Genomic DNA, 13,667 nt, shown 5'->3' with positions numbered 1-13,667 from the left:
CCAACCAAACCCTTATGGAAAAGTAGTCAAACCATGATTTATCTTTTTATTTCTCAAAAACCTACAGAATCCAAGCACGATTCTGTCATAGGTGAGAGTCAATCTCAATCCTCTACAAAATTCAGAGGTTATTCAAAGTTAGTCGAGTCCAGCAGAGTAACACTCTCCAGGTTGACATTTCAGTGATTAAGAGACATGTTAAATTTAGTACTCAGATAGTGTGCTGTGCTTTACGCACCAGGTCAATTGATGAAACACAAACTACTGTGCCCACTGCAATACAACATACTGGTTCTAGATATTAGAGCAATTACAAGCCCTAGCTATGGTAACTGAATTCCCACAGATATCATCATAAAACATGATATGGGAAAGCACAGAGCAGGCTGCATGGAAGAACTTTGGAAAATGCAAATAGATGTATTGATCTTAGAGTCATGTCCCCAGTGGTGGTGTCACTCCTGTATCACCTGAGGGAGTATCAGATAAACCAGCTGACTGTTCTGTCCCCACCCATAAACCTCTGAGGAAATAGGCACGCTTTAGTTGTCTTGACAACTGATAGGGGATGTGTCCTGTGCCACCCTGAGAAACACTACAGTACACACACACAACTTGAGCCTGGGTCTGTAGGGGTATAAACAATGTAATTATAGACAGCCCTAAATCAAATCTGGATGACACACTTGGACAGTCATTGCACTCTTGACCAACAGGTCAGGAATGTCTTGGGCAGCTAAAGATACACACATTAACATTTTTGAAACAGCATTGAGCAATACAGGGTGGATGGGGGGGGGGTGTCTATTGGCATTGTGCTTAAGGTTGGAAGCTAGCTATATTTGGTTGCCATGAAAACCGCTGCAGCTGAAGTAACAAACCAGGCAGGGAAACCCGGGAAGTCAGACGGGGCTAAGCCTCTGCAAGTTGCATGTTTCGCCAGGAAAGACAGGCTGAACACAACACGGTCTAAAAATAACGGGCTAGCTAGTAGTAATTAGCTTAAGTGTCATGCATGGTGCATGTTAGCCACCCGACCTGATCAATTACCTTACGTGCTTACTCGCTTGTGAACGATTTACATGGATACAGTAGCTAACTAACATTAGTTAGCGTGGTAGTGTGTCCCGCATTACCTGCCATTTGAATTGCATGGTCTTTTCCATTGCGCATAAACATCTCACTGACAATTTATATTATTGTCTAAACACGAGCCCCCCGGTGGCGGAACCTTGATAATCTGCCACTCACGAGACCTACCTAAACTTGTGGCACCATGTTGGCTAACTAGCTAGTTAACATCCATTCTCATTGTATAGGTGTAAAGAAAAATAGTTAACTAGCTAGCTAACGGGCTTCCTCCATTAAGATTCATTCAAAGCTAGCATGCTAGAAACCTAGCTAGCTATCGCTGCTGTCTAGGCCTAAACACCGGTATCGTGAATCCACATCCCGACCCACCAGGACCAGAACGCTCACAATTTCCTCTCATCTTCCAGAAATACAGTGACATGAAACAACAACAAATGTTCTTTTAAAGTATTGCCACATAGACTCAATACATTGTATATTAATATACGACGAAATTAGATTTCAAATACTTCAACTCACTATTCCTTGATAAGCACCATCTTCTCCTACCGGTCTGCGGCTGCGCAAGGCTGTAGACGTCATCCGAAATGATCAACAACAAATTGTTTACCGCCCACGACACGAAAGTCGTCGATTGGTCTGAACTTGCACACCTTGCAAACTGTGCACCAGTGAGGCGAGGTGGTATGTAGAATGGATATGGATGGGACCATGAATACGTTTAGGTATTCTTCGTGATCAATAACATGTTCGATTGTAATATGTGTGTGATATATGGCTCTGGTTCGAACCATAACAATTTAAAGTTTTTCTGAATAATATATTTTTCAAATGACAGTACAAGTGGAGAGTACTTTTCTAAAACTATTTCACCATCTCAATATTGATAATGCAATTATTACATTTCCATAACGAAAATCTGTAGGTGGATTTTGCTCTAAAGAACCAGGATTTCATCAGCTAAGTCCTCACCTCCAACAAGTATCATCACAGATACATCCCATTCAATCTCTTACTGATATGGCAAGCTTGTTCAAGTTCTTATTATATAGTCTATAAAGTTGATCACACTATAAAAAATGTCATGAGGGTTCAGTCCTGATCAAGAAGATTAAAGTCCCGGCAGTCAGTAACATCCCTCTTCATAAACCATTACAAGCTGACAAGAGAGTAAACCTTTATTTCAATGATTTTACTGGGAAGGAACTGAGATGCATGTTTAAAGATGCAATATGTAACTTTTCGGCAACCCGACCAAATCCACATTGAATTGGAAGATATAGATCTGTCATTCATTGAAAGCAAGTCTAAGAAGCTGTATATGTTCTATGTGCGCTAATTTCTATGCTCCCCGGTTTAACATTTTGTCTTTCCATCTTTTACTTTCAGTTTTGTATACCATTTTCAGACAGCTGAAAATACAATATTTTTGGTTATGGAAAAGATATCTCACAGCAGTTTAGATGGTACAATGATTCTCTACAATATACATCTCTACACTAAACTGAAATAAGCAGAACTATTAGAATTTTAGCAACCAGGAAATGGCAGAGTGATTTCTGCATAGTGCATCTTTAACAAGGGTCCACTGGTGCAAAAAAGTGTGCGTTAAAAAGACATTGAAACATTGAATAGCAATATATGCTTTCAGACTAACACTTACTTTACAAAGAAATTGTCTCGTGCCTTTTCAAAACTTCAATAAAAATATTAAATGTTTTTATTTATTTTTGTGCACCGTTTGCTTCTTAATATATAAAAACACGTAATACTGATTACAAAGCACAGGATTTAATTTACAAAACATAATAACGATAATAACAGTTACGAACCTTGGTAATAACAATTCACAATAACTATATTCAAATAAATCAGAATTAAAACAATTCCATTGAGCATTTTATTGACTTTCGCAAACAGCGAGCGTTTTAGGTAAAAAATAGAAACACCATATTGGTATTTTCAGTCATTCTAACAGTCTGCCTGTATCAAAGTGTCTTTACAGTGTAGGAGGAGGCAAGGGGTCTACATGTCAATGAGGAATCTCAGGCAGATTTCAACCCAGAGTTATACAGAGTCCAGTCTGTCCCCCTCTGTCCTTCAGGGTGATTGCACTCTTCTCCTTTATGACCTGTCCCTGCTCTGTCCTTCAGGGTGATTGCACTCTTCTCCTTTATGACCTGTCCCTGCTCTGTCCTCCCTTTCGTCTCCACTAGGGGGCAGTCAGTCACTGCAAAGTGTCCCATTCCCACTTTGTATTTAACTAATGCAAATAAGAACTTCAGTTTTGGTTGTCCCCATTTGGCCTTCTTGCTAGTGTATCATAGCACACAGCCCAGCTAGCATAATCCACTAGAAGAGCCTCAGAGTCAGGAGCAGATCTCTAACCATTAAGAGTCTCTAACCACTCTCAGCATTTAGAGGAGGGGAAGAACTTCCCAGGCGAGGGGAACTTGAAGCCTTTCCCTGAGGGCAGTCTGACAGGGTGTGGGGGTGCTCCGGGACTACCTCCCAAAAAGGAGTCAGTAGCAGTATGAGGAGGAAGCACCACTGGCGGTTTTGAAACCAGCTTCTTGTGTCCATCAGGTGGGTTGGTAGGGCTCTGGGGCCCTTCAGTGTCCTGGTTCTGGTTGGTGGATCCATGTCTTGGAGAAAGGTGAAGGAGCCCCAGGACATCTTTCTGGACCGTGCTCATCTTCTTCCCACCACCTCGGAGCACCCTGCCTGGGCCGGGAACCTCCTGCCTCTGGGTGGCGTTGGACCAGAAGGTCTTCAGGTTGTGGATGGCCTGTACCCTCTCGTCCACAAGGCCTGCCCGTTTCAACCGGCCCAGGTCTGGGGTTTCGGCCGGGCTGGAGTGGGCAGAAGTGGAACCTGTGGAGGAGAAAGAGAGGGCAGGGGAAGGGGCCAGGGAGAGGACTGGGGATGCAGCCAAGGATGGGAAGCTTCCGACTGGGGAAGGGTGGCCTGAGCTGGGGGAGATGGAGATGCTATTGGGGGAGTGTGAGATGTGTGGGGTATAAGGGGAGCTAGGGTATTTATGTCTGAGCTGCGCCTGGATGTGGGGGTCTGGAGTTCTGGAGGGCGAGGGGTTGGGGTGAGAGAAAGAGAGGGAGGGAGAGCGGGAGGATAGGGTCGGGCTGTTGTAGCCGGAGCTGATCTTCTGTAAGGATGAGGAACGAGAGGGTGGTTTGGACCTTGTGGAGAGAAGAGGCGTGGAGAGGGGGGAAGGGAGTGGTGAGAGAGGTGAAGCCCGGGCCTGTAGGCTGGCTCTACTACTGGGTCTGCTGAAAGCGCTGGTCTCAGACGAACGGAAGCCCAAACCCCCTGCGGCGGGTGTCAGACGGGCTGAGGTGCAGGAGGGTCTACGTTCTGGTCCCCTTAACCCCTCCTCCCCTCCTCCGTTGCCTGCCCTTCCTGTCCTCCCCCTCTGGAGGCTCTCCACAGCCTGCATGTGGCTTTGGGTCTCTGACAGGATCCTGCTGGCCAGCTCCTGGGGGTCCAGAGGGGTGGGGGGAGGCTTGTCTTCCTGGGACTTGACGGTGCTGTCTGTCTCTGTACTGGACTGGTCAGACTCAGAGAGCACCGCCTCTGTACTGACCAGCTGACCTTTAGACACGCTCTGAGAGCTGGTGAGGAGAAGGGGGAGAGATGGTTCATTTGATGTGACAAGTAGGTCATGATGCAAACAGTTGAAGCAAACAGTTAAAAAGCAACAACTTACCCATGGGACTTAGCTTGTGTGTTAGGGCTGGGGAGTATGGCCAGGGGCGGCGGGGGGACTTTGAGCGGTGAGGTGGGAGTGCTGACACTCCCCTTGGAGGAGACTGAGACGGGGTACCCTCTCCCCACCACGTCTCCCCTCCCCACTCCTCTAAGGTGTCTGTATCCCCCAGGGAGGGGTAAGGTGTCACACTCCCTCCCCCCACCTCCCCCCAGAGGTTCACTGCTGATGATGGAGAAGCCTTCATACTCCTCCTGTTCCTCCCCCTCTGTCCCTCCTCCTCCTCTGTGATTTGTTAATCTGTTTCTCGACATGCCTCCTGTGTGTCGGTGCGAGGCGAATAACCCCGCTCCTCCGCGGTGCCGCTCCAGTTCCTGTTGCCGTGAGCGCTGGCTGATGACATCACTTCCTGCGGGTTCGGGGCGAGACAGGAAGCTGAGAGAGGAGGTGAGTGAGCTGAGGCTGTAGAGGGAGATGGCGTCACAGGATAGACCGTCTGCGCCGCCAAGTGGGGGAGAGAAGGGAGGCTTGGGAAGGTTGAGGGGAGGGAGAGAGGGAGGGAGTGGGAGGCACACTGGGAGGAGGAGAGAGACTCAAGAGAGGAAGAGCTGTCCAGGCTGAGGCGTTTGGGCAGCTCCGTAGAGTCTGCAGGGAGAGAGGACAAGATGGACAGGTGAGACAGAGGTAAGATGAAATGGTGAAACACAATGCAAGTATAGGAATGTTTTACTTGAAGTCTGGATGCCAGACTATGTAACTAACATACATAACAATGTAGAGTTAAGAGAGAGGGCTTGGAGACTCTTACCAAACAGTGCTAGTAGAGACTGCAGAGCAAAGTGCATGGTCCGTCTGCTAGCCTGTTTACCAGTCTTCAACAGCACCTCCTCCTGTCCTGCCTCACAAAGGTCAAAACCTGCAGGGAAACAGAGAAGGGAAAATAATGACACACACCAAACGTCGAGGCTTTAGCTCAATGGGCTAACACAGTCTTGTGACATAAAGGAGACCTGGGTTCAAAACCTAGTCGGTCACCCACACTGGCGGTCTAAAAATGAGAAGGGAAAAACCTCTGCTATTATATATCCAACTCTCAGTACAGTGATGACAGACTCACCCAGCGCAGCCAGGAACTCATGACAACCAGGAAGTCTCCACAGCTGGACACTAATGGACACCTGGATGGGAGCCAATGAGAACTCCAGCTCCTTGTCACATGACTGCTGCTGAAACAATACCTGGTGAAGCTGGAGACCGGGAGAGGTAAGTTATTGGCAGCATATTATTGCACTATAATTTCTGCCCTGTCCCCCTTTTTTGTCTCAGTATGAGTTTCTCATGCTAGAAAGCAACAACACACAACTTACCATTCCCACCATATATTTAACAGCCTTCAAGTGGTGGGTAAGAGGGAGAGAGCGAGAGAGGACTTAAACTGTTAGGAACAGAACATTAGAAAGCAACAGGCCTTGTTAATGAACACCATGCAGGGACCACCACTGCCATCAGCCATAAAAATGACTCAGGTTATTATGATATTGACCCCATGCAAATATTGCCAGGCTCATCATAGGTATATTCAAATAAAGCATACAGCATGCAAATGAATCAGTGTGCATTGAGGCCTACCTTGTTGATGAGCTGGTCTCCAGTCTCAGCAGCAGTGACCAGTTTACAGAGAGCCTGGAAGGCTGCATGAGGCAGACCTGGACGACAGAGAGGATTGATGGACTGACTGATTACCATGTTGGATCTAGAGTATAGTGCTGTGCTGACAGTCTGATTGGTTAATTGATTGATTCACTACTAAATTGCTAGGTTACCGAGTAGTGACTGCAGGGTGGAGCTGCAGAGCTGCAGCCGGTCTCCAGGGTCGGCCGTAGGGAAGAAGACAGCAGTGGGGAGACCACTGCCGGTACCAGAACAGTCTAACCGGAACCCCACAGCTGACAGCAGGGCCTGCCATCCCGGGACCCCACCAACCTGGGTTCATATAAAACACTTATTCATCAAGATCACACAGAATAACCAAGTAATGAGGAACACCAAATACCTGAAGACATTTCACCGAAGTTAAGATGCCGAGCACACACACACATATGAAAACACACCTTATTCTCCACGCTCTGCTGCGAGGTGTACATGGCGTTACTCTGATGACTCTGTATACGCTGGAGAGACTTCTCAACCTGAGGGATGAAGGGAAAGAAATCACATTATTTGGCAAGGCTCTTTAAAGTCTCTTGAATAGACATAGGCAATATGGCAAACGTTTGTTACCAGGTGATGTGGTGCATGTTTGTGACCAGGTGATGTTGTGCATGTTTGTTACCAGGTGATGTTGTACATGTTTGTGACCAGGTGATGTTGTGCATGTTTGTTACCAGGTGATGTTGTACATGTTTGTGACCAGGTGATGTTGTGCATGTTTGTTACCAGGTGATGTTGTGCATGTTTGTTACCAGGTGATGTTGTGCATGTTTGTGACCAGGTGATGTTGTGCATGTTTGTTACCAGGTGATGTTGTGCATGTTTGTTACCAGATGCAGTATAACTCTCAGGGCATCTCTAGCTCTCTCAGGATATTGGAGGATCTCTGCCAGGGCCTGGCCAATCAGAGACGAGGGGCTGTTCAGCTTCACATCACAGCCAATCAACATGAAGCCTGAGAGAAAACAGGAAGAGGAGTGAATCATGTCAATAAATCAATCAAATGTATTTATGAAGCCGTTTTTACATCAGCTGATGTAATGTGTGATCATGCGTGTATGTGTGTATACCATACTAACCCGCCCAGTTAGAAGTGTGTGTGTGTGTACTAACCCGCCCAGTTAGAAGTGTGTGTGTGTGTACTAACCCGCCCAGTTAGAAGTGTGTGTGTGTACTAACCCGCCCAGTTAGACGGGTGTGTGTGTGTACTAACCCGCCCAGTTAGAAGGTGTGTGTGTGTACTAACCCGCCCAGTTAGAAGGAAGGGTGTGTGTACTAACCCGCCAGGTTAGAAGGGTGTGTGTACTAACCAGCCCAGTTAGAAGGGTGTGTGTGTGTACTAACCTGCCCAGTTAGAAGGGTGTGTGTGTGTACTAACCTGCCCAGTTAGAAGGGTGTGTGTACTAACCCGCCCAGTTAGAAGGGTGTGTGTGTACTAACCCGCCCAGTTAGAAGGGTGTGTGTACTAACCCGCCCAGTTAGAAGGGTGTGTGTGTGTACTAACCCGTCCAGTTAGAAGGGTGTGTGTACTAACCCGCCCAGTTAGAAGGGTACTAACCCGCCCAGTGTGTGTGTACTAACCCGCCCAGTTAGAAGGGTGGTGTGTGTACTAACCCGTCCAGTTAGAAGGTGTGTGTACTAACCCGCCCAGTTAGAAGTGTGTGTACTAACCCCCAGTTAGAAGGGTGTGTGTACTAACCCGCCCAGTTAGAAGGGTGTGTGTGTGTACTAACCCGCCCAGTTAGAAGGGTGTGTGTGTGTACTAACCCGCCCAGTTAGAAGGTGTGTGTACTAACCCGCCCAGTTAGAAGGGTGTGTGTGTACTAACCCGCCCAGTTAGAAGGTGTGTGTACTAACCCGCCCAGTTAGAAGGTGTGTGTGTGTACTAACCCGCCCAGTTAGAAGGGTGTGTGTGTGTACTAACCCGCCCAGTTAGAAGGGTGTGTGTACTAACCCGTCCAGTTAGAAGGGTGTGTGTACTAACCCGCCCAGTTAGAAGGGTGTGTGTACTAACCCGTCCAGTTAGAAGGGTGTGTGTGTGTACTAACCCGCCCAGTTAGAAGGGTGTGTGTGTGTACTAACCCGTCCAGTTAGAAGGGTGTGTGTGTGTACTAACCCGCCCAGTTAGAAGGGTGGTGTGTGTACTAACCCGCCCAGTTAGAAGGTACTAACCCGTCCAGGTGTGTGTACTAACCCGCCCAGTTAGAAGGGTGTGTGTGTGTACTAACCCGTCCAGTTAGAAGGGTGTGTGTGTACTAACCCGCCCAGTTAGAAGTGTGTGTGTGTACTAACCCGCCCAGTTAGGTGTGTGTGTACTAACCCGCCCAGTTAGAAGGGTGTGTGTACTAACCCGTCCAGTTAGAAGGGTGTGTGTGTGTACTAACCCAGTTAGAAGGGTGTGTGTGTACTAACCCAGTTAGAAGGGTGGTGTGTGTACTAACCCGCCCAGTTAGAAGGGTGTGTGTGTGTACTAACCCGCCCAGTTAGTGTGTGTGTGTGTACTAACCCGCCCAGTTAGAAGTGGTGTGTGTACTAACCCGCCCAGTTAGAAGGGGTGTGTGTGTACTAACCCGCCCAGTTAGAAGGCCCAGTTAGAAGGGTGTAACCCGCCCAGTTAGAAGGGTGTGTGTACTAACCCGTCCAGTTAGAAGGGTGTGTGTGTACTAACTACTAACCCGCCCAGTTAGAACGGGTGTGTGGCCCAGTTGTGTGTACTAACCCGCCCAGTTAGAAGGGTGTGTGTAACCCGCCCAGTTAGAAGGGTGTGTGTGCACTAACCCGCCCAGTTAGAAGGGTGTGTGTGTGTACTAACCCGCCCAGTTAGAAGGGTGTGTGTGTGTACTAACCCGCCCAGTTAGAAGGGTGTGTGTGTGTACTAACCCGCCCAGTTAGAAGGGTGTGTGTGTGTACTAACCCGCCCAGTTAGAAGGGTGTGTGTGCTAACCCGCCCAGTGTGTGTGTACTAACCCGCCCCCGCCCAGTTAACCCGCCCAGTTAGAAGGGTGTGTGTGTGTACTAACCCAGTTAGAAGGGTGTGTGTGTGCCCAGTTAGAAGTGTGTGTGTGTACTAACCCGCCCAGTTAGACGGGTGTGTGCACTAACCCGCCCAGTTAGAAGGGTGTGTGTGTGTACTAACCCGCCCAGTTAGAAGGGTGTGTGTGTGTGTACTAACCCGCCCAGTTAGAAGTGTGTGTGTGTACTAACCCGCCCAGTTAGAAGGGTGTGTGTGTACTAACCCGCCCAGTTAGAAGGGTGTGTGTGTACTAACCCGCCCAGTTAGAAGGGTGTGTGTGTGTACTAACCCGCCCAGTTAGAAGGGTGTTGTGTGTACTAACCCGCCCAGTTAGAAGGTGTGTGTGTGTACTAACCCGCCCAGTTAGAAGTGTACTAACCCGCCCAGTTAGACGGGTGTGTGTACTAACCCGCCCAGTTAGACGGGGTGTGTGTGTGTACTAACCCGCCCAGTTAGACGGGTGTGTGTGTGTGTACTAACCCGCCCAGTTAGACGGGGTGTGTGTACTAACCCGCCCAGTTAGAAGGGTGTGTGTGTGTACTAACCCGCCCAGTTAGACGGGTGTGTGTGTGTGTACTAACCCGCCCAGTTAGAAGGGTGTGTGTGTGCCCAGTTAGAAGGGTGTGTGTGTGTACTAACCCGCCCAGTTAGAAGTGTGTGTGTACTAACCCGCCCAGTTAGAAGGGTGTGTGTGTACTAACCCGCCCAGTTAGAAGTGTGTGTGTGTTGTGTGTGTACTAACCCGCCCAGTTAGAAGGGTGTGTGTGTGTACTAACCCGCCCAGTTAGAAGGGTGTGTGTGTGTGTACTAACCCGCCCAGTTAGAAGGGTGTGTGTGTGTACTAACCCGCCCAGTTAGAAGGTGTGTGTGTGTACTAACCCGCCCAGTTAGACGGGTGTGTGCACTAACCCGCCCAGTTAGAAGGGTGTGTGTGTGTACTAACCCGCCCAGTTAGACGGGTGTGTGTGTGTGTACTAACCCGCCCAGTTAGACGGGTGTGTGTGTGTGTACTAACCCGCCCAGTTAGACGCTAACCCGCCCCAGTTAGACGGGGTGTGTGTGTGTGTGTGTGTACTAACCCGCCCAGTTAGAACGGGTGTGTGTGTACTAACCCGCCCAGTTAGACGGGTGTGTGTGTACTAACCCGCCCAGTTAGCCTAACCCGCCCAGTTAGACGTGGTGTACTAACCCGCCCAGTAGACGGGTGTGTGTGTACTAACCCGCCCAGTACTAACCCGCCCAGTTAGACGGGTGTGTGTGTGTACTAAACCCGCCCAGTTAGAAGGGTGTGTGTGTGTACTAACCCGCCCAGTTAGACGGGTGTGTGTGTGTGTACTAACCCGCCCAGTTAGAAGGGTGTGTGTGTGTACTAACCCGCCCAGTTAGACGGGTGTGTGTGTGTACTAACCCGCCCAGTTAGACGGGTGTGAGAAATGTGTGCTGCTCTGTAGAGTCTTCATGGCCTCAGAGAGAGCTGCACTGGCCTTGGTCCCGTTCAGTAGTGCTGTGTAGAAGCTGTGCGTGAACACTTTGGATGCTGCCATGGGAACGGGCCACAGCGACACACACACACACTGCACACCCGCTGTCAGGAAGGCACGGGACAGCCCCACCACACCGTCTGAGGTCACTCTGCTGACACACTCCTGGTACGACCTGAGAGAGAAGAGATAACAAGATAATAAACTTAGACATACAGTTTTAAACAAACTAAAACTGCTTGATTGAACATTTAGCGTGTGTGTGTATGTGTCGTACCCCAGAACCACCAGTTTCACAGGCAGTCTCAGGTCCAGTATGTCGGCCGCAGTGAGCAGAAAGTCCTGTAGCGGTGGACTGTCACACACACTCTCTGCATCACACACACTCTCTGTGTCACACACACTTCCTCTGTCTTCACTCCTCTCCTCCCGTAGCTCAGTACTTGCTCCCACATCCCCACTCTCGCGTAAAAGTGATCCCCCACATGGTGCACTCTCCTTGGGCCGTGTTTCTGAGCCCACCCCTGGATCCTGGCTGGGGGAGAGAACAAGGGCCGCCAGCTTCCAGGAGACATGAGTAGCAAAGTGAACACACTCTGCCTGGCTCATGGCTGCTAGCACACGCTCCTAGAGAAGAGAAGTGAGGAGAATGTTGTCTGATTGTGCGTCTCTATAAGTCATAGCACACGCTCCTAGAGAAGAGAAGTGAGGAGAATGTTGTCTGATTGTGCGTCTCTATAAGTCATAGCACACGCTCCTAGAGAAGAGAAGTGAGGAGAATGTTGACAGTGGGAGCAAAACACACACACACTTTTGTTTTTATACCTTGGTGGCCTGTGTACCAGTGAGGGGCTGGCAACCCAGCAGTTCCCCCAGGCGGAGGGCCTCGTCGTGGGCAGAAGGCAGCGGCCCCCACAGCCAACGCTCCATCACCCTGGAGGGCAGGTGTGGAGCCCCCACTACTGCTGTCATAGAACCCCCACCGCTGTAGAGGAAAGGAGCTCTGTGACGAGGGTGGGACTGGGGCAGAGAGGAGGAAGTGTGTTTAAGTGATCAGCCAGTCAAACACAGTCAATGACAAAAATGGTTAATACTGTATGCCATCAGTATATTGAATTGTGCAGGTGTGTGTGTGTGTGCGGGGGGGGGGGGTATTTGAGTGTCTCTGTATGTGTTTCTCTGTGTGTGATTCCCTGTCTGTGTGTGTGTGTGCTATACACCCACCTTTGCTGCAGCCCCCAGGCTCCCTATAGATGGGACAGCTAGAAGGTTGAACCTCTCATACAGGTACTCATTAGAAGAGCTACCTTTGAGCAGAGCGAAGGGAACCAGGTACAGCTCTCCCTCTAACACCAACACCAACTGTCTGTGTCTGCCAACTGCACCACTGCCAGACATCAGCACCTAGAGAGAGAGAGAGAGAGAGTGGGAGAGAGAGAGAGAGAGAGCGAGAGAGAGAGAGAGAGAGAGGAGAGAGTGGGAGGCAGAGAGAGAGAGAGAGAGAGAGAGAGAGAGAGAGAGAGAGAGAGAGAGAGAGAGAGAGAGAGGCAGAGAGAGAGAGGGGCAGAGAGAGAGAGAGAGAGAGAGAGAGAGAGAGAGAGGGAGGGAGGGAGAGGGAGAGAGAGAGAGGGCAGAGAGAGAGAGAGAGAGAGAGGGAGGCATAGAGAGAGAGAGAGAGAGAGGGAGGCAGAGAGAGAGAGAGAGAGAGAGAGAGAGAGAGAGAGAGAGAGAGAGAGAGAGAGGGAGAGAGAGAGAGAGAGAGAGAGAGAGAGACAGATGAGAGAGTGGGAGGCAGTGAGAGAGAGAGAGAGAGAGAGAGAGAGAGAGAGAGAGAGAGAGAGAGAGAGAGAGAGAGAGAGAGAGGGAGAGATAGAGGGAGAGAGAGCGAGAGAGAGACAGAGAGAGGAGAGACAGAGGAGAGAGTGGGAACAGAGAGAGAGAGAGAGAGGCGCAGAGAGAGGGAGGCAGAGAGAGAGAGAGAGAGAGAGAGAGAGAGAGAGAGAGAGAGAGAGAGAGAGAGAGAGAGAGAGAGAGAGAGAGAGAGGAGAGAGAGAGAGAGAGAGCGAGAGCGAGAGAGAGAGAGGGAGAGAGAGAGAGAGAGGGGCAGAGAGAGAGGGGCAGAGAGAGGAGAGACAGAGGAGAGAGTGGGAGGCAGCGAGAGCGAGAGAGAGAGAGAGAGAGAGAGAGAGAGAGAGAGAGAGAGAGAGAGAGAGAGAGGGGCAGAGAGAGAGGGGCAGAGAGAGAGAGAGAGGCAGAGAGAGAGAGTGACAGAGAGACAGAGAGACAGAGAGAGGAGAGACAGAGGAGAGAGTGGGAACAGAGAGAGAGAGAGAGAGAGAGAGAGAGAGAGAGAGAGAGAGAGAGAGAGGGAGAGAAAGAGAGGCAGAGAGAGAGAGAGAGCAGAGAGAGAGGGCAGAGAGAGATAGAGAGAGAGGGAGGGCAGAGAGAGATAGAGAGAGAGGGAGGCAGAGAGAGAGAGAGAGAGAGAGAGAGAGAGAGAGAGAGAGAGAGAGAGAGAGAGAGAGAGAGAGAGAGAGAGAGAGAGAGAGAGAGAGAGAGAGAGAGAGAGAGAGAGGGAGGAGAGAGAGAGGGAGGCAGAGAGAGAGAGAGAGAGAGAGAGAGAGAGAGAGAGAGAGAGAGAGAGAGA

At 49.7% G+C, this 13,667-nt stretch overlaps 2 protein-coding genes across 3 annotated transcripts in view; both read right to left on the bottom strand.

Moving 5' to 3' along the window:
* The window catches only part of LOC123999163 (phosphatidylinositol transfer protein beta isoform-like), a 41,340-nt gene extending 39,647 nt beyond the window's left edge, over positions 1–1,693 (bottom strand). For both annotated transcript variants that reach the window (XM_046304648.1, XM_046304647.1), the window contains exon 1: positions 1,612–1,693. In XM_046304648.1, coding sequence (XP_046160604.1) covers positions 1,612–1,631 — 20 coding nt within the window. In that variant the 5' untranslated portion in view covers positions 1,632–1,693. The remainder of the gene's footprint in view (positions 1–1,611) is intronic.
* A 524-nt stretch (positions 1,694–2,217) lies between these two features.
* LOC124000152 (tetratricopeptide repeat protein 28-like) overlaps positions 2,218–13,667 on the bottom strand; it is a gene marked incomplete at its 5' end in the record, with an annotated part of 46,227 nt that continues 34,777 nt past the window's right edge. Inside the window, 14 exon segments of the mRNA XM_046306331.1 lie at positions 2,218–4,721; positions 4,817–5,370; positions 5,373–5,461; positions 5,625–5,732; positions 5,934–6,063; positions 6,184–6,207; positions 6,446–6,522; positions 6,640–6,799; positions 6,928–7,005; positions 7,357–7,481; positions 10,948–11,195; positions 11,298–11,647; positions 11,846–12,040; positions 12,245–12,424. Coding sequence (XP_046162287.1) covers positions 3,503–4,721; positions 4,817–5,370; positions 5,373–5,461; positions 5,625–5,732; positions 5,934–6,063; positions 6,184–6,207; positions 6,446–6,522; positions 6,640–6,799; positions 6,928–7,005; positions 7,357–7,481; positions 10,948–11,195; positions 11,298–11,647; positions 11,846–12,040; positions 12,245–12,424 — 3,537 coding nt within the window.

Source organism: Oncorhynchus gorbuscha, linkage group LG16 (assembly GCF_021184085.1).
Source record: "Oncorhynchus gorbuscha isolate QuinsamMale2020 ecotype Even-year linkage group LG16, OgorEven_v1.0, whole genome shotgun sequence".
In the NCBI taxonomy this organism is placed as follows: Eukaryota; Metazoa; Chordata; class Actinopteri; order Salmoniformes; family Salmonidae; genus Oncorhynchus; species Oncorhynchus gorbuscha.
This window is presented reverse-complemented; position numbering and strand designations above follow the sequence as displayed.